The 22,358-nt window shown below is 38.8% G+C and overlaps 1 protein-coding gene across 11 annotated transcripts in view; it reads right to left on the minus strand.

Moving 5' to 3' along the window:
• The window catches only part of GRIA4 (glutamate ionotropic receptor AMPA type subunit 4), a 245,231-nt gene that overhangs the window by 26,907 nt on the left and 195,966 nt on the right, over window positions 1-22,358 (minus strand). For 8 of the 11 annotated variants that reach the window (XM_074916324.1, XM_074916299.1, XM_074916291.1 and 5 more), the window contains 2 exons: window positions 21,201-21,399; window positions 15,218-15,465 (listed from right to left, as the gene is read on the minus strand). The exons of 2 other annotated variants lie outside the window; for them this stretch is intronic. In XM_074916324.1, coding sequence (XP_074772425.1) covers window positions 15,218-15,465; window positions 21,201-21,399 — 447 coding nt within the window. The remainder of the gene's footprint in view (window positions 1-15,217; window positions 15,466-21,200; window positions 21,400-22,358) is intronic. One more of the 11 variants, XM_074916334.1, reaches the window with a different exon arrangement.

Consider the following 22,358-nt stretch of genomic DNA (forward strand, 5'->3'; position numbering starts at 1 on the left):
CAGCTAATATAATAAATACAAGATGTTTCTTAATGCAGTATTGAACATACCTGGCATTTTTTGAGACTGGTTCAAATTTGGAAATATTTGAAGAGATTTCACTATCGGACTTCTCCAGTTTTTCATTTATGCCAGGCTGAATCTCACCCTTTATGAACATATAATGATAAGACAGGTAAAATAAACTATATTTCAAATGGTCTTCTCCTGGTATTTTACTCCTTACGATATGTTGCTCTATTTTCCTGCTTGCAAACAGCAAGACGCCATAACAGCAACTGATTAATTTGTCAGTTTAAGATTAGTAAATGGCAAGAAAACATCAGGACTCACAATGGAGTGGCTTCTACAAGTAAAGAAGCTCAACTGAGCATCTCTACATGCCTTTTTCATAAACTACCTCACTGTCAGCTTAAGATGCTCCATAAATGGTGAGAGAAGTCCTCTATCCTAGCTAACATTTCTGAAATGTCCTCAGAGAAGAATCACGGGTTGCATTTGACCACTCTCAGGGTGACAGAGACATAGTTATCTGTGGCAAGATCCACAGTAAAGGGAAAAACCTCCTGCCATCTTCTCGGCAGCTGCAGTGAGAAAAAAAAGATGAACTGGTACTGCTTTTCATAGGAATTCATGGAATAGCCAGATTCAGCTGAATTCATAAAAAGAAGCATGGCCATCAAGTTGAGGGAGGTGATTCTGCCCCTCTACCCTGCTCTGGTGAGACCCCACCTGGAGTACTGCATTCAGCTCTGGAGTCCCCAGCACAGAAAAGACATGGATCTGTTGGAGTGGGTCCAGAGGGACAGAACATCTCTCCTGAGAGGAAAGGATGAGAGAGTTGGGGTTGTTCAGCCCAGAGAAGAGAAGAATCCAGGGAGACCTTCTTGCAGCCTTTCAATACTTAAAGGGGGCTTATAAGAAAGATGGGGACAAACTTTTTAGTAGGGCCTGTTGTGACAAGGCAATGGTTTTCAGCTAAATGAAGGTAGATTCAGACTAGACATAAGGAACACTTTTTTTTTTTTTTTTTAATGTTCTACCACCAGAGGTAGTAGGTGTCCAATCCCTGGAAACATTCAAGGTCAGGCTGGACAGGTCTTTGAGCAACCTGATCTAGTTGAAGATGAAGGGGGTAGATGAACTTCAAAGGTCCATTCCAATACAAACTATCCTATGATTCTATGAATATCTATATTTTCACTTTAGAAACAAACCCAGTATTTTAGGTGCTGTTTCCAGTGCACACTAATCTTTTTCCTGTCTGGTTAGACTTTTCAGCCACCAAGTCCCTGTCTCACCTTAACAAGAATGAAGCATGAAATGACTGCAAAGCCAAATACCATCAGCATACTGCATGGTACTGAAGTGCTGTAATACAAGGAGTCTCTTCATTCATTAACTTTTTCCTAGTAAGGAAAGCAACTCCACATGGGAAAGCTATAGGGCAAAACTACAGTTTGCTTCTGAGGAAAATCATCCACTGACATCAATGTCCACCAAGTTATTAACATAACATGGCCACTATGTCAAAAGCCATTGGCAACACGGAGGAATTAGGATGGATACCTGATTTTCACTTTTGCCAGAAACAGACTAGTAATTCATAAGATCTGCACAGCTGTTACAGTGTTATCAGATCTAATCTTAGACTGAGAAGAGGCATGAGAGATTTCTGTAACTCTACATGCTTTTTTGTGACTCCATACTGATGTTTTTCAAAAAAAAAGGATTAGAAGGAAGCAATAAATGGAAAGACTCCTGCTAAGAGATGGCTTCTTAAGCTGTGGTCTAATTATAATGCAGGCACTTTGAAGTTCATTATTTTAATTAGAAGCAGAGACTGAAAGAAAAAACAGGGGGTCCATTCCCCAGGTGAAACTCTAGCTGCAACTGCAATGCAAACAACAAATAATACAGCATAACTTGAGCCTTAGTAAAATGCTGGCTTGTGTTTTGCTTAATGGCAGATCAATACCATACAAATGAAGCAATTACAGTTGTGTCATATAAAGCCTTATTTGGTCAGCAGCCAAAATGGGGATTAACTGGAAGAGTTCCTAGGACTTTCTGTCTGAATATTATCGCAGAAGTTAATGAGGAAGATCTGATAGGCTGAGACAAACATGAACAGTGCCAGCAACCAGACAAGACGGTTGGTCCAATAGTCAGTGTGCTGATAATTAAAATGCCCTGAAGCCAGCTGAACATCAGTCCAAGATCAGGTGAAATTATCAGACAAGGGCAATCCAATCCCTCTGGCGATCAGCTATATAATGTTGCCACCATTGGTACAGCCATGTACACAGCAGCAAATGCAAACACATCAGCAGTCACACCAGCCAGACCAAGCACAGTCACGTCAATACAGTAATACTCATGCTTGTAATGTTTCAAATACAAGCAGCCAGGCTGCAGAGAAAAGACGGTATAGAAATTACTAATAGATCTCTGCAGTGGATATGGAATCCAACTAATGTAATTGCTTTTGTCCTGAACACATGCCCACATGCCACTTTTAATAAACAAACTGGCAGGAGTAGAGTCCACTGGTAATGGAGATTCCTGCTATTGCTTTCTAAAGGGAACACAGAACATGTGGCCACAGACCATAGACTGTTTAAGAAACCACTAGCTGAAGTTACATTTTCTTAATTGTTTGTCTCCAAAACAGTTTCTTTGATCAAAGACACTGAGAAATCTACCATGGGGCTTGTTGTGAGGCACACACCTCCATGGATTTGAAATAATCACACAAAATATGAAGTAGGAATGGACTTTAAATATTCAGAGCACAATAAACACTGTGCTATTAATTTTCACTGTCCCTCTGAGGTTGACAGGCAATTGTCATTACCCTCAATTTGCAAAGGTGAAACTGGAGGGAGAAGGTGAACTGACCTCCTCCAAGACGCCCAGGAAACTGGGACAGGATCATAATTAAGCTCATCAGTATGACATGACTTCAGTCAACCACACTTCATTGCTACTCCGAAATCTTTGGGCCTTTTCAGGCAAGTGGTGATACAGAATTTATCCTTCTGGCCTATCAGTGGAAATAACTTCCTAGAGACAGACCCAACTTAAACTTCTGTGCACATTCCCTCAACTCAGTCTTTAACCAGGAGATATTCCTAATTATTCCACATACTCTGCCAAAAGTGAGAGACATTCAACTTCAGTGGTCTGACTCCTGTAACAAAAATCTCTTCCACCTTTAGACCCCACTCTTAGGGGTTTCACAAAGGTCCATGCCGTTGGTCACTCAGCACCTATATAAGGCTGCTTAGGAAGTTAAGAGCTCTCTTTGCAGAGCAAAGCAGAGATACTAAACACTGCAACTTATTTTAATGAGTTCAGATATTCTCACTCTCTTTTCCAGTGTGAGAATGGGATTTAGATGAGAACAATCTGATTGACTTTTGATTCATAGAAATCATAACTAAAACCTAGTGGTCAGGAACATTTTTTGTACAGTTTGGGAGAAGACCTTCTACTATGTAGAAGTTAAACATCCCTCTCCATAAGCTCCTAGAACTTTGCAAATACTCCCGGAGTCCCAGGAGACTGACTGTGATGGCTGAAGATGTCATTTCCATATCCATAATTGTCATAAAAGGATCACAGAGTAGTGCAGTCTGGAAGGCACCTCAGTAGGTGTCTGGTCCAACCTCTTGTTCACACAAGGGTCAGCTTTGAGGTCAGACGAGGCTGCTGAGGGGTTCATCCAGTCACGGTTTGAAAACCTTCAAGGATGGAGACTGCACAATCTCTCTGGGCAACCAGTGTCACTGTCAGACTGTCCTCAGGCAGTCAGGGGAAAAAGTTCTCCTTACACCCAGTCTTAACTTCTCTTGTTTCAGTTTATTCCCACTGTCTCTTACCTTCCTTCACTGTACTGCTGTGAAGAACCTGGCTCCATCCCCTCAAAGACCCCCCCACAGGCACTGTGAGATGCTGTTAGGTCCCATCAAAGCCACCTCTGCTCCAGGCTGAACAAGCCCAGCTTCCCCAGCCTCTCTTCACAGGGCAGGTGCTCCATCTTGATCACCTTCTACTGAAACTGCTTCAATTTCTTGATGTTTTTCTTGAATGAGGAGGCCAAAAAAAGGATGCAGTATTCTACATGTGGTCTGAAAGTTTGAATTTTATTTGATGCCACAGTATCTTCTCTTGTGGTGTACAAATTGGATGAACTAAAAGAATCCTAATTAGAAACTGCCTTGGATAATTGCCCACCATATAAAAGAGATGTCAAAAGCAGCAGCCTGCTTATTTAACTGTGATAGGAAAAGTTCCTAAATCCTCAAGAAACTGTGATGACTTTCTGTTCACTTTCAACTACACTTTCATCGCCTGAGTTTGCATTATTTAAACTCTGCACGAGCAGAAGTAATTGTCAAGTGTTCATGTGGATTTAAAGGAAGAAATATCATTAGCAGGTATAGAATACAATTAAAATAGCATCATATACTGATTAAAACCTGAGAAGATGGATCTTAGAAAGTGCAGAGCATCTGAATGTGGGCTGGTCCCACAGCTTTGCACACAGGACATCAGCTTTTTAATTAAAACCAGTAAAGAAATGAGCATCAGCCTACATCCTGACTCTTACTGTTTTGCGTTGCAACAAGTAAAAAGCTTTTGTGGAAACCTTAAAATTCAAAGTTTTGCTGAAAATATAAAAATCTGAAAAATTGCCTAGTAAACTTTTCAATTAGGCACCTGAAATTTGGGTGATTTCTCTAGAAAAGGTTGAGGTTTTCTATAGCAAATAGCTCGCGGATTTCCAAACAGGTCTGATGAGTTTTTTTATAATCTTGGACTTCTAAGATCCAAATAGATCTGAACCACACAAATGACAGAGCATAAGATGCTATAAAAAGAATTTTCACACTGCTGTGTGCAAAATCAGGTGCCTACATCCACACCAAGGAAGCCAAAGGTCTCATTCTAAATGCAAAAGCCTCTCTTAACATACAGTTGCAAATTTTGGCTGCACTAAATGGAACTACACAAGCCACAGATCTGAATGAGCCTAACGTGTAATTATGTACGGAGAAAGCCTATTCTGGAGGTACCAGATGGGCTGCCAGATGTTGGGGATGATCTCACCTGCAGGCCTCGTTCATCCCTGCTGCTAGTAACGGAAGATGCAAGGGATCTGGATCTTCCTGTGCACAGATGCTATTCCTGCTCATGGTGGGGGGAAGGGGTGTGTGTAAAAAAAATGCTGTCTTTGCTGGGTCCTGGAGGTAGAATTTAATGTGTTCTTTCAGAGTATAATGAATTAACTGAAGTGTAACAATAAAATAGGTCTCTGTATCAGGTCAGTCTTGGATGACTTTCATCCCGTTGACTTTTGGATTTAAAAAAGTGTAGGGAAAATTGTAGTCAAACTTTGACTACAGAAAACTGCCAGTCCTGCCAAAAGCTGTTAAAAGAGAATCTCACTCAACAAAAGAGCACACAGCATTGTTTAGCATCATGTGATTTGCTAAAAAATATGGTTAAATAGGATATAAATCCTTTTTCAGGTTTGATTTCAGTTCTTACTCAGTGACTTAATCAGAATGGGAAGCAGAGGAAGGCAGGCTGAAAACAGGAGTAAGGCTTCTAGCTAAAAAAATAGAGACACTTGAGCAAACGATATCTAGAGATAGTTGAAAAAAAAGAGCAGTAGTTTTGACTCTACTTCCTACCACACAAAAGGTAAAGCAGTTCAGAGAAATAATTACTGATCAACCACAAGTCACTGTTTTATCATACAATCTTATATACTTGTGTTTGAGATACACATATGGCCATTGTTATCTGGAACCTGAACACCTTGGAAACATCTTGCTGATATTTGCAAATAGCCACATTTTGGAGATGTCGTGCCAAAACAAAGAGTATCTTAAATTATATATTAAAATTCCTGAATCTTGTTTTGTGCTTTTTTTCACTGGCAACATCTTTTCACCTTTAGTTCTGTGTTGTCCACTCTCTTCATAATGACTCATTGTGCTGTTAAACCAATAATGTTCTTAGCTCAAAGGTACCATGAGAAAGAAAATAAACTTTTCCCCCTAATTTTGGTTTGGGATTTCTCACAAAAGCCACGGCTGCATAAAGACTAAACGGCCATTCTGTGTCTCTTGGGAGTCCATCTAGTATTTAATGTCAATTGGAAGTGGGCAGTTTCACAACTACCACACAAGATTAATCACAAACTGTTTTTCGGGTGCTATTTGTTCCCCAAATGTCAGTTCCACGGAGAGGTATTGTTGCAAGCTGCTGAGATGCCTTTCAGTGGCCTTCTCCCTTGCTTTAGTCTACCTACAATTTACCTGGACAATTATTATCTTAGTGGGATCGGCCTTTTACTTGGCGGGAACCGTACCATCAACTTCAAAGGGTAGATGGTTTGTGCCCTTAATGAACACATATTCTGAGGCCTGGCAGTTTCCTGGGGATTGACACCTAAACAGCCAGACAGTTGTCATGAAAAGAAAAGAGAGAAATAATAACAAGCTGCATTGTTAAAATATAATAGTTTGCATCTTGCCCTCTGCTGAGCTGCTTTATGAGGGATTGGGGAAATGGCAGGGAAAAGGGCAGGACAAATTTATTTCTGAAGTGCCAAGAAGCAGTTTTTTCCTCAGAAGATCTATAGATTGGAACAACCCTTTTGTATCCCACTGGCACACTCTGGGCATTAACACCTATCAAACCTTGGCAAACATCCAGAAAGTCAGTAAGATGTGTGCACAGCAATGGTATCAGTACTTTTGAGACATTCTGGTCTTCACTGATAGTTTCAGGGAAGTTTATTGTTTATACTAAAATATATGTCCCTTTTTACCTGACAGAGAACAGCCTGACAGATTTCATTTGGACAGATTTGGTATTACAAAACTCCTATACTGCTTGCAATTCAAATATTTCTGAAACAGACTAACAAAAAAAGAACTGTGATTTTTTTTGATTACTTCATTTTTTTTTCTGATTGTAGAAAAGGACCCTGTTATAAAACTCGTCCTGGTGCTGACTGCCATGAACTGGTCCAAGTAATGCTTTTATATGACAGCACAGATAGTTCACATTTAGTCATCACTAAATATGAGAAGACAAAGGCCTTGTATAAATATCTTGTAAAAAAGGAAAACAAAGGAAAAAAGCGCCTCATTTTGTTGTTAAACCAGTGCTAAAGCTGAAGAGATAGTAGTTTCACCTTTTATACTGATTATATTGCTAATTTAAAAATACCTATTGTCACTGCAATGTTTAGATAAAAAAATACCTTTCTAGGCAATATTTTACTGTTTCCATGCTCTGTCCTTTCACTCCTGCTCAGAAGCACCTCATTTCACAACTGTTCTCACTGAAATCCTGGGACATTCCCTGAAGTAAGGAGCAGGATGATACTAGCAGAGAGGTATCAGAATGTGAATCTGACCAAAATGGGAGCTGGGCTTCTTAGAAGAGATTTGCCTTTCATCAGTTGCTTCCAATGTCATTCGCAGCGTAGGAAAATAGAAATGGCAACAGAAAAAGTTCCTGTGACTTTTGTTCTTTCCTCCAGGCCACGAAGAGCTTTGTTCAATTATGAATTCCCCCCCTGAAGTCTGAGGGTGAAAACTTCCTGCAAGTGGCAATGAAGAAATAGGCTCTGTGGGGTAAGGTAGATCAGAGATGGCTCTCTGAAATACTTGAAAGATACACTGGTGGGGGCTTTTTTGCCAGGACAGAGAAAATTCAGTGAGTGCAGCATTGTGGACACTAATGAGTTGTTTTCTTCTAAAGATACAAATGTCAGAAACTCTCTCAATAACAATGCTCTTCACTACAGTTTGGTGACTTAAGCCAGGGCTATTACACTTTCCCGCCTCTCCATGTAAGAACTGCAAGAAAGGGCAAAACTCCTCCAAGTAGAAGATTTTGCTTAAATACATTTGCTTGTACATCTTGAAATGGAGCTCATTAGCCATAATCAAATTTTCCTCTTTTTTTATTGCACTCTTTTTGTATGGGGAAGACCCTTATCTTGATTAAAAATTATGAAATTAATCCAATGGGCACTGCTAGGGAACAGAGCAAGCTGGGATTCTGATCTCTGTTCTCAAGGCTTTACTTTTCCTTTTAAAACAGATACTGTTTTTAGACAGAAATAATCCATGTAACCAAAACTAAGCATGCCTCCCAGGCTCAGCTGAAAGAACAACTTGCTAACATTCATTGCCAGGCTCTCTTTTCACTGATCTTCTTTTGACCCCTGACTTTTACATTCCTCGATAAGCAGTGACCCACTCTCTGCCTTTTTACCTAGTAAATGTTATTTTTACTTGACAGAAAACCCAACAAGCTCTGAAGGATCTGACCTGCTTAAGAAATATTCAGGTTATAAGATCTGTCACTGAATGGGTAATGGGGTGGTAATTCAAGCCTTGTTATGTCTACAGTGAAGGGAAGAATATTATGTAAAGTCATACAGTATGATCTACACTATCAGTTGAACAGGATAATGTTTACAATATGCATAAAATGTTACAGATCACATTCTAGTTTTAAAATAATTTTGTATCATAGAAAGAAATGACCTTGTAAAATCTTGGTAAATGAAACTCCTGATTAAAATCCTGTTCTTGTAAATATCAACAGACCACCCCATAACTATGCAAGGATTTTCATTTTCTCCACTGCCCCTTGCTTTAAGAAAATAGCGGTCAAACTCAGTAATTTCACGTCACTCATTTTTATCCTCAAACCTCCATTATTCACCAGTTGCCTCTAGATGTTCTCTACATCAAACATAAATAACACCAGTTTCTAGCTCCTACAGTGCTTTGCTGAAATGATTGCCTCTGTGGACAACACACACATTATGGGCAAGACCAGCCATTCTGGCAGAAGAGAAACATGTGAAAAAGCCCTGAACCTGCTTCCTCTGCATCTCTCCTCATTGTGAAGGTCCCTTGTCTTCAGAATGATGTGGAGAGGTCTCTGGATGCCAGTGTTGCCAGATGCAGGACAGCTAGCCAGCAGAGGAAATACCCATTCTTCTCTCTGAATTACCAGAACAGTGCTCAAAAGCATGCAGGGCACAGACCTCACCACGGTGACCCAAGCGTACATTACCTTTGCTTATTCCTGTGCCTTTCTAGAAACAGGAACACACAAATACAGCCACAATGCAGTAAACAATGCACAGAAACATCACAAGCTAGAACAGCTACATCGTGATATCGGTTAAAAAAAAAAAAAAACAACTACGTGAAAACTGAACAATATAGGTACACCAAAGCGTGGTCCAGGGAAATGCTTACTTTATGATACAACACAACTTCAACAAGGAAGCTTCACTCATGGGAAAAGTCCATTTTTAAGAAGATTCATGGATTTCCACAGTACAAAACCTTTGAAAAATGCTACTGAAAGAAGTCCTCTGTTCTAAATGAACTTTGACTCTGTAAGTAATTTGGGTCGTCAGCCCAAACTTTTTCCTAGCTGTCCTCTTATTCAGAAGGAATGCGTGAATATCATTCCCATTTTGTACACACAAATCCGATTTTACAGAAAGTATAAGAATGCCAGAATCTTTGTCAGAAACATTTTTATCTATCCTTATAGGTGACTACTGTGTAATGTCTCTGATTCTTTTCCCACAGAGCTTGGTGCTTGGTGTGAATTATCAGTTCACTGATCTACAAAACTAGAGTAAAAGGAGAACTGGGGTATATATCAGAATTAATATATTAAGTTCACAATAAACAGCTTTGACAGTGAATGATGATCTGGAAATTTCTTCCACGATAAGCTCCTTATACTCTGATCTCTGAAAACATCAAGGATAGAACTTGATAAAAAGTTTAATGGTAGCATTGGAAAAAAATTATACTATCAGATTTACTCTTATTTTCCCAAGCTGGTTTCAGGTCAATGAAAAACAAGTGCTCCCAAAAAGATCAGAGAATATCCATCCTATGTAAGGTCTGCCAAAAATTTGTAGGAACAAGCATGCATTACCAAAATAAGTTCTCCTTCAGCACTACATTTCTAACTAAGGAACCATACCAGATATAACCTTGAAAAGCAAAGGTAACATTGTCAGCTCTAGTACCACATTGAAACGAAGCAATGAACAAACAGCAATTTTAGAGATTTACCTCAGGAAAACAAGGACTAGATAAGTCACTGAGATCAAGATGGTAGTTTATAAAACCCATGCACACAAGTCTCCCTCCATAACATCTTTACCTTATTCACATAAACTCACGTTTTGTCAAGAAAAAGTCCCCTCCACCAGAGATCCTTCATTTTTAGGGTGAATCTCCTTCAGGTATCACACAATTACATACAACAGGAGAACCCATACAATGTTGATAGGGCACTGCTGGGATGCCTTCTGCACCCCAAGCACTCTTCACAGCACTCCTTTTTTGTAAGGGATGGAAACTAAAATCCATACCTTCACTCACGTACTTCGCAATTCACACAAGTCGCTAGAATGATCAGAAAATTACATCTGCATCCCCTGCTTCACTTCCCACATTTCCCACCTCATGTTAATACAAACACAGTAACAAATGGATAAAGAACTGGCACCTTAGTCAGTGTAAAGAGTCAGTTCATGTCACCAGCTGTCACACTGCAAAGAACCAGCAGGTATCACCATGTGGACATTTTTGCCTTCCTCTCCACAACATAAAAGAATTCCTCCTAAAGTCAAACTGGAGCTATTTCTTCACTATGCAAAAAGAATAGAGACCTGAATGATGATATATAGAATCCAAGATTTGTATCTATAAACAACTGTAATTGAAACAGTGGGAATTTAATATAACTCTGGATTTCATCAGGTTGATGAACAACCAGCACCCATCTCTAAAATGCATCAACACATCCATTCACAACAGTTTTTAATTATTTAGCTAGATGTAATCCTGCCACTCTCATCTGTCTGGACTCAAAATTTTCTCACCAGACATGACCTGAGCAGGTTTCGCTCATCCACGCTGCGTACTGTTGGCTGCAGGACAGGACAGCCAGATGTCCTTAGTTAAAACAGTCACAGATACGATGGCAACAACTAAATTTTTAGCCCAACCTGTCATTCACCTTTGAATCAAACAACTTCAAGGTACAAAAAGTAGAAAACGCTTTTAGTGTACCTTTAAGACAATATTGCCCCTACTTCCCTTTCCATAACCTCTTAGAATGGAAAACTCTCATGTTTACCACTATTCAAACTTGTTTATGGCGCCTACATATCTAAAACAGAAAAGCAGAGGCATGCAAAGCACAGGATTTGTGTAGTACAAGATCTCCAGGTGTTGCCCTCTAGAAACACAGACTACTGCAAGTGGCAAGACAGATGAGCCAGGGGTGATCCGCAGCGGCCTGAAGTCCGGCCATGAGAACATTTTAAAATGACAACACATTTACAAAGGCAGGTCTTGCTAAGCAGACAAGCAGAACTCTTAACCACCTTTGAAAACACCACCTTTGAAGAAAAAAACCTCATTAATTCACACTGATTACTACACAGCAGTTTGGGAAGGATACCTACCGTGGTAGGAGGAAACAGTAAGGACAGCTGGGTAGTACCATGACAGAAACTCAATCTGTGCTGTGAGAAGGGCCTTTGCCCTCAATCCCACATTCCTTCTCAAATATTCCAGTCTTTTACAACATTATATAGAAATGAATATCACTGAAAAGGAAGGAAGGAAGGAGACACACATGATGTGTAATGTGGTACTGCCTGGTAGGCATAAAAGAAATACACATCAGGCATTTCCCATTCTCCTCCATCCAGTGATATGCATGAATCCTACCACTGCACCAGCACTGAGAAAACATTATCCCAATTAGCCAATAGGTACTGGTTGAACACTGCAGGAGTGTAGCATGGAACCCAGTAAGGAAGAGCTTCAAATTAAAATCCACTACCCTGCTCATGTGTAGGGTCATGAGCAACAGAGAGACCAGAGAGACCAGTCTCTGGATCACTCTGACAGGTGGATTTCATCTGCATGAGTTAAAAGTGATGGGTATGTGCTCTGTAATGAACATGAGCCCAGTGATGTGATGGCAGGAAACCATCGCTAGCCCTATGCTACAGGACAAACTCTGATTTAGACTACCCCACTTTCTGTCAGTGTCAGATGTGTGAAAATATATGGTCTGTTTTTCCATACACTCGCATCAATTTATGCAGCTGTTAGTATATTTTCAGTGAAAAAACTCCTGATTTATAATCACTGTAAGAAGGAGGAGGATTAAGACTAAAACATGTCTAGTGAAATAGGTGTTCGAAGAGTTTAGTGAATAATTTAATATTAATAATTCATTTGAAAAAAAAGATATTTTTCCCTAGTCCTGAACAGCCAAAGAATAGAGTGTGAATGTTTAACATTTATGTGCTACTTGCAATTAGTTGTGAACTACATCAAACAATTTGTAGCCTACACAGAACTCAAACAGGAAATTATGATTATTAAATAAAATATAAGATTTACAACTCCCATAGCAAAGTGTGTCTTTTGAGTAATTTATGTAAGGAGCTTAGCTAGTCTGTCCCTTCATGGATTTCAAACTGCATGTTCAATATTTGCAATTATCTGTGCAGGCAGCAGATACATAAGTCATCTCATCAGTAACAGAAACACTACCATGTGGGATGCAGTCAAAAGAGCAAAACCAGCAAATTCTACAATTGCAAACAATTCAGAAAATACTGAAGCATGCAGTTATAATTTACAGCTGAGTCTTTTCTGATCAAAAGCACAGGGGTAGGAAGCTTTTCCCCTCTTCAATAAGCACTACTGTCTATAGACATACATGGAACAGACAGTATGAATGTGAGGTATTGATTGTTCTTTATTTTTGTGCAGAACATTAAGCATGTTGCTTAATGTTTTTAATAGGTAAGCAGCACTGATGTGCTGCCTGAGATCTGTCACTAGGGCTGGAGGAGAAATGGGGTGCAGCAGGAGAGCGAGCAGCTTAGCACATGTGAAAGAAACGCTCGGGAAAGGCATGGATATGGACATCCAGTCGAGACAGCTTGAAAGAAGATTTGGTCCAATTTTCAGGATATCCCCTATTCCCTTTTTTGAAACATGTTTGAAGGTAGGATGTGAAAAATCAAATGCTTTTGATCACACCACCCTTATGATAGCTGCTGACCCCCAGTTAGACCAAACTGGCGTCAATGAAACATGAGAGCTTGGTCTCTAGCTGGGATAGAACCAGGATGTCACACTTGGTCCTTACAATCATGGTTGTACTCGTCTTCTCTGTTCTTATTAAACGGTCTTACTAGGCCCTCTTTCTTCTAACTCCTTTGTGTCTTGTCCCCATTACTCCAAGATATTTTTATCAAGCCAACTTAAAAAAAACTGAAATAAGCCCAAATTTGACACAAACCAAATTTCACTGGCTACTAGTGCTCATTATAACAGGCTTGTTGGTGTTGGACACTCTGAAGAAAAAAGTGAGAGGGACTGAAGAGCACCCTAAAGCATGCTCAACAGCCCACTGCTATGATATATATGACAGAAGCTAAAGTGATTCCTAAAAAGTCTGCCCTAGCTTTGGCACAGTAAAGCATGACGGTGTCAGCAATGGGCATTTCCTTGCTATGGGACAGCAGCTCCACCAAACTGCAGTGCTGCCTACAGCTTCTAGGTTGTCTGAAACACTGGGCAACAGACAGCAATCTATTAGAAATATAAATTAAAAATAAGTGCTTTGAAAATATACCATATAATAGGTCAGCCTCTCCTAGTATCTGTTGTCTTATACCTTTAATAAACCCATGAGTTCTGGACATGTTTTTCTTTATAATTAATATTTTTATTGCTGTTATTTTCCCTCTCTCACCTCCTCATGTTCTCTTACTACTTCATTCAGCAGTGAAGGTGGCAGGTTTTAAACCTGAGAGGTACTGAATGTTAACAACCAAAAATTCATATTCAGTCACTGAAATGACTGGCCTGATTTTCCCCTGCACATACAAATCTTTTGCTGTGAATGCAAGTGATTCTGATGATACTCCTATTCCCATCCGTGTAAAACAGTTAAGGCTATTGAGGTTTGTGGTATTATCTACAGGTTAAACCAGGTTGTTAAGAGTGAGCCTAGTAATCTGCATAGTGGCAATGAGGTTACCTCTGCAGTCACAGATGCAGACAGGTACCTCCTTAATTATTTCCTGCACAGAACTATGGCTCCATCTATGCTTGCAACTCCTCCCTTCAACTCACTTTGTGAATATATTTCATCAGAGCCTGCTGTAATCCCTTATCACAAGCACAAATTGGAGAAGTGGGGTGCTGCTTGCTTCACAGGCCACTCCTTCTCCCCTAACACACATGTGCCCTATCACTGTAGGACTACACAGGCCACACTCCCTCAATCTGCTAGTTGCTCTTTTAAAGAAAATTGGCAAGTCTACCAGAGGAAAAACGCCAGTTTTGTTTGCCTTAAACATTAAAGACAACACAGTGGTAAATACTGCCAATTTAAACACAGAACTAGTACCTTCATTTCTGTTTCACTGACAATTTGGATGAAAAGCAAATGATGTTCTGTCCGTGAATCAAAAACTCTCTTACTTGACTGAGTATGTCTGATACCATGATAAACTAAATACTGGTGAGTTTGAAGGCAGTACTGAAATGCATAATGCTAGAAACACAAACTTTTTTTTTCTAAATAAGAAGGTGCTTTGACAAAAAGTACTATAATGAAGTTGCTTTGATGAAGGACTAATTGCCTCCAGGTGATGACATTTAAAAAAAGATGTTACAGGCAGCTTCTTAGTCAGAAATTAGCAGCCAAAACCAATAAACAAACGATAAAATGTAGGCATATTATTGATGCACATACTAATGCAGATAATGTAGGCATAATAGTGCTATAAACAGTTGAATTTGGTGAAAGAAGCTGATGAAATAGCTGATGTTAATTCTATTGAGGCTGACTTGAAGTAGCTAGTGTTCAACCAGTTTGGTTTTTATATGGCCTTGAAAGATATGCCAACTATAACTGCTAAATCCATATCACAATTAGAAATGGTTACCTTTGTTGATCAAAAAAATATGAAATGGAAGAAAAGAAAAATAACATACCATGTTCACACACAAAACAAAAAGAGCTATATCAGGGACATCAGGGAAGGTGGAATACTATAACAACACATTTTATATTGTTATACTATTCCACCCACCTTAATGGAGAACCCTTCGGTGTGGCTACGCCATAGCCTTTCGAATCCAGATTTCCTCCCACTTTCATGGTGTCACATGGCTTTCGTTGCTCAATGTATTCATTCATGGTGGACTCCAGCAGGAAGGCAAACTTGCCCTTGGATTTGCGGACACGAGCTACTCCCTCTGCAGTAGTCCTAGTGAACACTGATGGCTCAGCTGATTTCATGTAGGTCCACATCTTTTCATACACTGCTATTTTTGATCTCTGGAGAAAATTAAAAAGAAGTTAGAACAAACGAATATTGTAACATTTAAGAATGGCACTGTTCAAAAGAAAATCAATCATACTTCATTTTTCAAACAACTGGGGTTGGGAAAATCATACTTGGATAAGGATTTTCTTTGAATTCCATGATTATTTTAAAAGAAACAAGAAATATCAATACTATATAATCAATATTTTTAGGTCCAGTTAGCCTCTAGCAGTCACAATAAAATAACTGCAAAGCTAAGACCTGAATTTGCTGATAGCTAAAGGCAGTTCACACAGTCAAAGTGTTGTGAAGTGTGTTTTAAGGAATTATATATGAATTATATATGAAGTAGATATCCACAATAAAAGTGTATGGGAAAGAGATACAGCAGAATAATCTCCCCATAAATACGGAGCTGAATCCTGAAGTATTTTGCAGCTCTAACACCTACTTCTTACACCATCAAAACCACAGTGGCTTAAGTAAGATTTCTGCTTTCATAATTCAAGAGTCCAGAATACCATTGCATTCAATTTACATTCAGAAAGGCTGCACAACATTTTAAGACATGGTTCACAATAAAAGATGGAAACAGCAAATTGGACCAAATATGCTAGTAAAGGAAACAAAATGCCCTAAGCACTTATCTTAAAGAAGTATTAGGTATGTTTTTAGAACCACAGTATCAGTGGATTTATTTTAAAGACTCTGATCCTGCCAGTTATTGAGTAAGAAATGTGCTTGCTCAAAGAATGTGCAAGAATTCATGGCTCAGAGAGCATTAGTTGGAAATTTTCCTGTCTGGGAATGCATAGTGTAACCACAAGTAACAACTTAAGCAAAAATAAAACAATAAAAAATAAAAGCACATAAATATTTTCATTTAAAGAAAGAAAGGAAATGCTGTCAGGCTGAGAAGCTTCCCATGCTTGTTAGCTTCACTCAACAACTCCTTTGCTTCCTCCAGCAAGAGGGATACATACATGCACACCAGCAGTGCATCAGCTGAACACTACACAGTGTTTTTATTTAATAACAGATGACACTTGTCTTCTCTTACGCATTCTGCAAAAAGTACTTTAGAACACAATGCTCAAGTCAGCTTTTATTTGAGTCAACAGTAGTTTTCAGCTGAGCAAGATTTGGTCAACGTGCCCATTCCTACACTGTGCTGAGCACTCCAGGAAAATATTCATTACTATAAATCCCCAAAACAAAGGGCCTTAGAACATTTAAATTAATATCCAATTCTATAAACTAGGTATTATTTAAATACACAATGGCTTCAAAAAGCCTGCAACTGAGCCTTTGTATAGGTAAAAGTAATTTCCCCGAAGCGCTTCTTTTTACCAATTACTGGATGATTGTATTATTACTTAGAAAGTAATTTGTTAGGGAAGGAGGTTTCACTTGAAAGTAAGTGGCATTTAACCAGAAATGTTCAATAAAAATACCATACAGCAGAACATCATAAATTATCCTTGCTTTTTTAGCTTGTCTATATGCATCATTTTATCTTTCTGTCAAATACAGTACAATTTAAATTAATAACAGCTATGCATGTTCACAATCACATTCTGCCTCGTCACACTCTCCACTGTAGGCATAGCTACTTTTTCATTTATATAATAGTGGCTGAGAGCAGAGCATAAACTAAGACACCTATGCATTCTTTTTGCTTTACGCTGATGTAATTTCATAGATTTAAATTTACAGAAAGAAAAGAAGTGCAAGAGATCATTAATGAATCAGGCATCACTTAAAGAATATTTATTTGCCTTTGTCTGCTTGCACTTCCAATCATTTTTTACATCTTAGTATCTACATCATCAGACTCTTTATAAAGTAAACGTATACTAGGTCACTTTCCTTCAAAACTAAAAACACGCAGCACATAAAATAGCTCTATTAGTAAGAGGAAACTATGCCCTAAATCAGCTGAAAAAGGTTGATTTAAAGCTATTTTTTTTTAGGATTTAGTTTCTTTTGCCCATCAAGAGACAAAAAAATTACGCAAAGTCTAACAAGGTATCTGCTCTGTAAGAACATTTTCTTCTCCCAAACTTCCATTTGTTAACATTCAATTTCTACATGTCAACTCAGAACGAAAACTGAAGAGTGAACCAACAGATATTCTTTATTATCATATGAGGAAACATTGCAGCTTTCCCTTGCAGTCAGCGAACCTACGATAATTTTCATTTAGGACTTTTCTGAGTAGGACTGCTAAAACTAAGCTCTTTTCACCTTGAGCAAGCTGCTCAGAAAATGCAACTCTCGCTAAGAAACTCAAAGTCTAATTTTTCTTAAAATGACCCTTCTCTTTTCTGTTTGCAATTGAAAATTAATACAGACTGAAAAGCTGTTTAGAGTTTCTGATATTTTCATCAGAAAGGATCAAATGATGAGAAACTGCCCTGAAGGCTCATCTTCAGCCAGGTATCAATCACTGACAGAAAAGTTACTCATGACTCTAATTACAGAAGTGATGATGTTTTCTTCCAACCACACAAAATGTTAGACCTGGCAAACAAGTCTTCTTGTTATTGTTTCAGGGTGGGTCTTAATTTATGTATTATGAAAAGAGTGTGCCCAGGTGGTCAAGAAGGCCAATGGTATCCTGGTTTGCATGAGAAATATTGTGGCCAGCAGGGACAGGGAAGGGATCTTACCCCTGTCCTCGGCACTGCTGAGGCCGCCCCTCGATTCCTGTGTTCAGTTTTGGGCCCCTCACGACAAAAAGGACATTGAATGACTCGAGCGTGTCCAGAGAAGGGCAACGGAGCTGGTGCAGGGTCTGGAGCACAGGTCGTACGAGGAGCGGCTGAGGGAACTGGGGGTGTTTAGTCTGGAGAAGAGGAGGCTGAGGGGAGACCTCATCGCCCTCTACAGCTACCTGAAAGGAGGGTGCAGAGAGTGGGGATGAGTCTCTTTAACCAAGTAATAAGCGATAGGACAAGAGGGAATGGCCTCAAGTTGCACCAGGGAAGGTTTAGACTAGATATTAGGAAGTATTTCTTTCCAGAAGGGGTTGTTGGGCATTGGAATGGGCTGCCCAGGGAAGTGGTGGAGTCCCCATCCCTGGAGGTGTTTAAGAGCTGGGTCGACATAGCACTGAGGGATCTGGTGTAGTTGGGAACTGTCAGTGCTAGGTTGACGGTTGGAGTGGATGATCTTCAAGGTCTTTTCCAACCTAAACGATTCTGTGATTCTGTGATTCTGAGTGTTTGGGCAAATATTGTCTGTCAATGATATTTTATCTTTGTCCCTGTTTTGTGAAAAATATTTTTAGAAATAGCACATGTGTTATCATTAACAATCACCACAGTGTTGCAGAGATTAGAAATCATTTGATAACATGGCCTCAATTGCACCATTTTTAAAAAGTGATCAACACAGTTTAAATCTTGATAAAGCTTCAAATTTTGCATATGCAACTACATTTAATATTTGTAGATACTTTTAATGTTTCCCTTTGTATTTTGAAATAAAGGAAAAAAATAAAGAACATTGATTTTCTTTCTTTTTTCTTGTAACCCTTTAAGATTAAAGCGAAAGAATGGATGTCATTACAGAGGACAAAGAAGATCTCTCTTTAAGGAGAGATCTTCACAAAATACTGATTCAAACAAAAAAGCATCTGTATTTACAGGATAATTTAAATGAATCATGAAATTTTTGTGACCAAGACTGTTCTTATGTCAAAAGACCTGACCTCATTACTTCAAAACAGTTGCTTGTATGAGCATTTTGAAACTCTTAAGAAAACAACTCCATTCCTTCATTCTTTACTATTTCCATGATAATCAATTTTTGCATCATCACTAAAAAAACTGCAAGCACTGGATGCTCCTGAAAATGCAACAACTTACTAAATCTAAAGTTGAATAAATCTGCCTAGTCCTCAGCATCATGTTTTTAACTATCATCACAGCTTCATTCTAGTTGAAAGAACTATTTATATTCAGATATTGTCGTTACCACCTCAGGTTGTGATGGACCAAAACTGGGATTGACAGAATTAAATACCTAACCTTTCACAAATTGACCTAAAGGAGAATTAATGGGTTAAGCATAGATGAATATAAATAATGAGTACTGAGGGATTATATAGGAAATTTGCCCATCTCAGGATCAAACTATTTTGATTCTCAGACAAGCCTCCTATATCTTAATGCCACCATTTTTGTAGACGTTTGATGTGAAATCAGGGCTTCTAGGGACCACAAGCTGAGTTTGTACCTCTTGAGGTAAAAATAAAGCTCCCAGAGAGCATCTGTAGTGTCCTATTTAGGTGTATACCAAAACCCTGGCTCTAGAAGAACACACATCTAAGTAGAAACCTGTTGCTGAACTGTATCCATTAAAAAAGGATGCACCAAGTACCCTAGACATTTCAGTGGGATCCCTCTAGACTTTATGCAGAGGAAGATACTTTAAAGGGTGATTTATTTCAACACAACACACTTGTCCTATACAGGATACACAGGGGTGCTTGCTTTCTCCAGTGTCTATAGAAGAAATCTTGAAAACTAGCTTAGATTAAACTCCTTGGACAGCTTCATTATGTGAAGGCTTAACCACTGTGTGCTGGTTAAGTGCCATTTATATCTTATGAGGCATCACCTTTTTACATCTAACAGAAACTATCTGCATGTTCTATGGGGATATCTCTCAGAATAAAAAAGATTATTTCACTACAGATCTTTAGGGGGTCACTCAGCAGCTGCCCTTGAAATGATACTGTCTATAGTTCACAAATCCCATCCATAATTTTGTTAATGATTTTCTGATTTCAGTTTGGCCAAACTGAAAACAGTCAAGGTACATGGGAGTACCTAACACAGAACAGCTCCCTTTCAATTAGACTATAATAATAAAGTATCACTTCATCTTCTTTTCTTCTAAAAATGCCTTAAAATGCACCTTTCAGATAAATAATGCTCCTAAGCTGTGTAATTTCCAGGGAAGGATTACTGTCTCACAGCATTTATTCAGAGCCATGTTCAAACACTAAACTCACAAATATTCAGTCTGCTAGGCTTAACTTTCATCTGCTAGAAACATGAAATAAATAAAGCGGGGGGGGGGGGGGGGGGGGGGGGGGCTGTTTATTATGTATTCCTTGTGATGTCCAGATTCCCTGTTTTCCAGCTGGCAAATGATGCGGATTACCAACCACACTAACACAGGAAAGCAAATGAAAATGAAGTAATCAATACAGACAGCACAGACATATGAACGGCTATTTAGGTTATTTCCTAATGCTCTAACCACATATCCCCAAGACATATTTTCTCTTTATTATTCATCTGAAAAGTCAAAAAATTAAAAAATGCATTTCCTGCCCACCACCCAAGACCCTAAAGCAAAATGCACACAGCCAAATCCATAAGCATAACAAAACCTGCAAGACTCCATGTTCATCATCATAGGCTTTCAATGCTGCACATTTTAGTACTGTAGCTTCAGATGAATCAATAGGGCAATGCTGCTTTAATTATCACTGGCTTCAGTGTCCCTCAGGGCACCTCTTTTGCCCAATATGACAGGATCAATAAGCTTTCCATGAATTAAAATAGCTGAAAACAACAAATGGTGTTGTGGGGGTAAAAATGTAGCTGAAATATTGTAGCAGTTACACACTGTATCACACATAATTGCAAAGTAACTTTTTTTCACACTTCCAAGCATCTTATAAGAGCATTCGCTAGGGAGAGCTGCTCTCATGGACATGCCAACTTACTCGGAAGAACTCTTTGGTTGACCCTGAGTCCAGTGTCCCATAAGCAATTTCGGTTTGTTTGGCAAGGTCTTCTGCACTTTCTATGGGTGAGACCATTCGCTCAACAGTCAAGAAAGCAGCAAGGTTAGCAGTGTAGGATGAAATAATGATGAGCGTGAAGAACCACCAGACACCTCCAACAATGCGACCTGAGAGGGATCTAAACATGAATAAGATAATGCACATTTTCCTGTCTCTTAAGCCATGAAGAAAGAGAGAGAAAGAGAGAAGGCACCATTATTCCTGAACATATATCATTAACAGTCAATGGGAGGGAGATCATTTGCATTTCAAATACTAATAAATGGTTTTTCTCTTCTATCTTAATGCCTACAGTGCAGAGTTCACTGTATTACTATGTATCATGCACATACAGATGTCTAAATTCCCTTGAAAAGTAATCCCAGTGTTATTATTTCAGGAAATGCCTAACATAGCAAAAATTTTGTCAAAAATACTGGATAGGTAATCTCTTTTTGGAGACAAAAGTAAAGCATGGTATCCGTAAATCGGTAGCTTTCTCTGTTTCCTCTTAAAAAAAACTCAAAAGACACAAAAGGTTTTGCACATGGATTATGTTGGCTCTAGGATTAAAATGTTCCTGTCACCCAAACATATCAAACATTCTACAAGCTACTGCAATCATTTGAACTTTCACATTTTTCTTATTTAAGAAGCAAGTATTTTGTGGTAACAGAGATATTTTTGTTAAGCAAAAATTTATATTTTCCATTTTAATACTTGTAATTTGATGAGAAAGCTGTTGAGGAGTAATGTACATCCAGTTTTAATCAGTATGAGTTTAATTGCTAACTTCAATAATAGCAGAGTTAGGCCAATGCTGAACACTCTTTAAATCTCACTATAAATGGCTAAAATGAAGCGTTCAGATTTGAAAGATTGGGTCATAATGTTTAAATAAGAACGTGTAGTTACTGCACACTGAAGTTCCAGAACATCTTAAAACGTTTTGAAATTCAGGCCTGGGGTCTATATTACATATAAGGCACCCACTCTGTAAGGCATAGTTTAGGAATACAGTGTGGCTTCTCAGAAACAGATGGTCAAATATTCTCTCTCTCATAGACAGTGACATTCTGGAAGCAGTGCTGTAGAACT

The sequence above is a fragment of the Athene noctua genome, chromosome 1, assembly GCF_965140245.1.
Source record: "Athene noctua chromosome 1, bAthNoc1.hap1.1, whole genome shotgun sequence".
Lineage (NCBI taxonomy): Eukaryota > Metazoa > Chordata > Aves > Strigiformes > Strigidae > Athene > Athene noctua.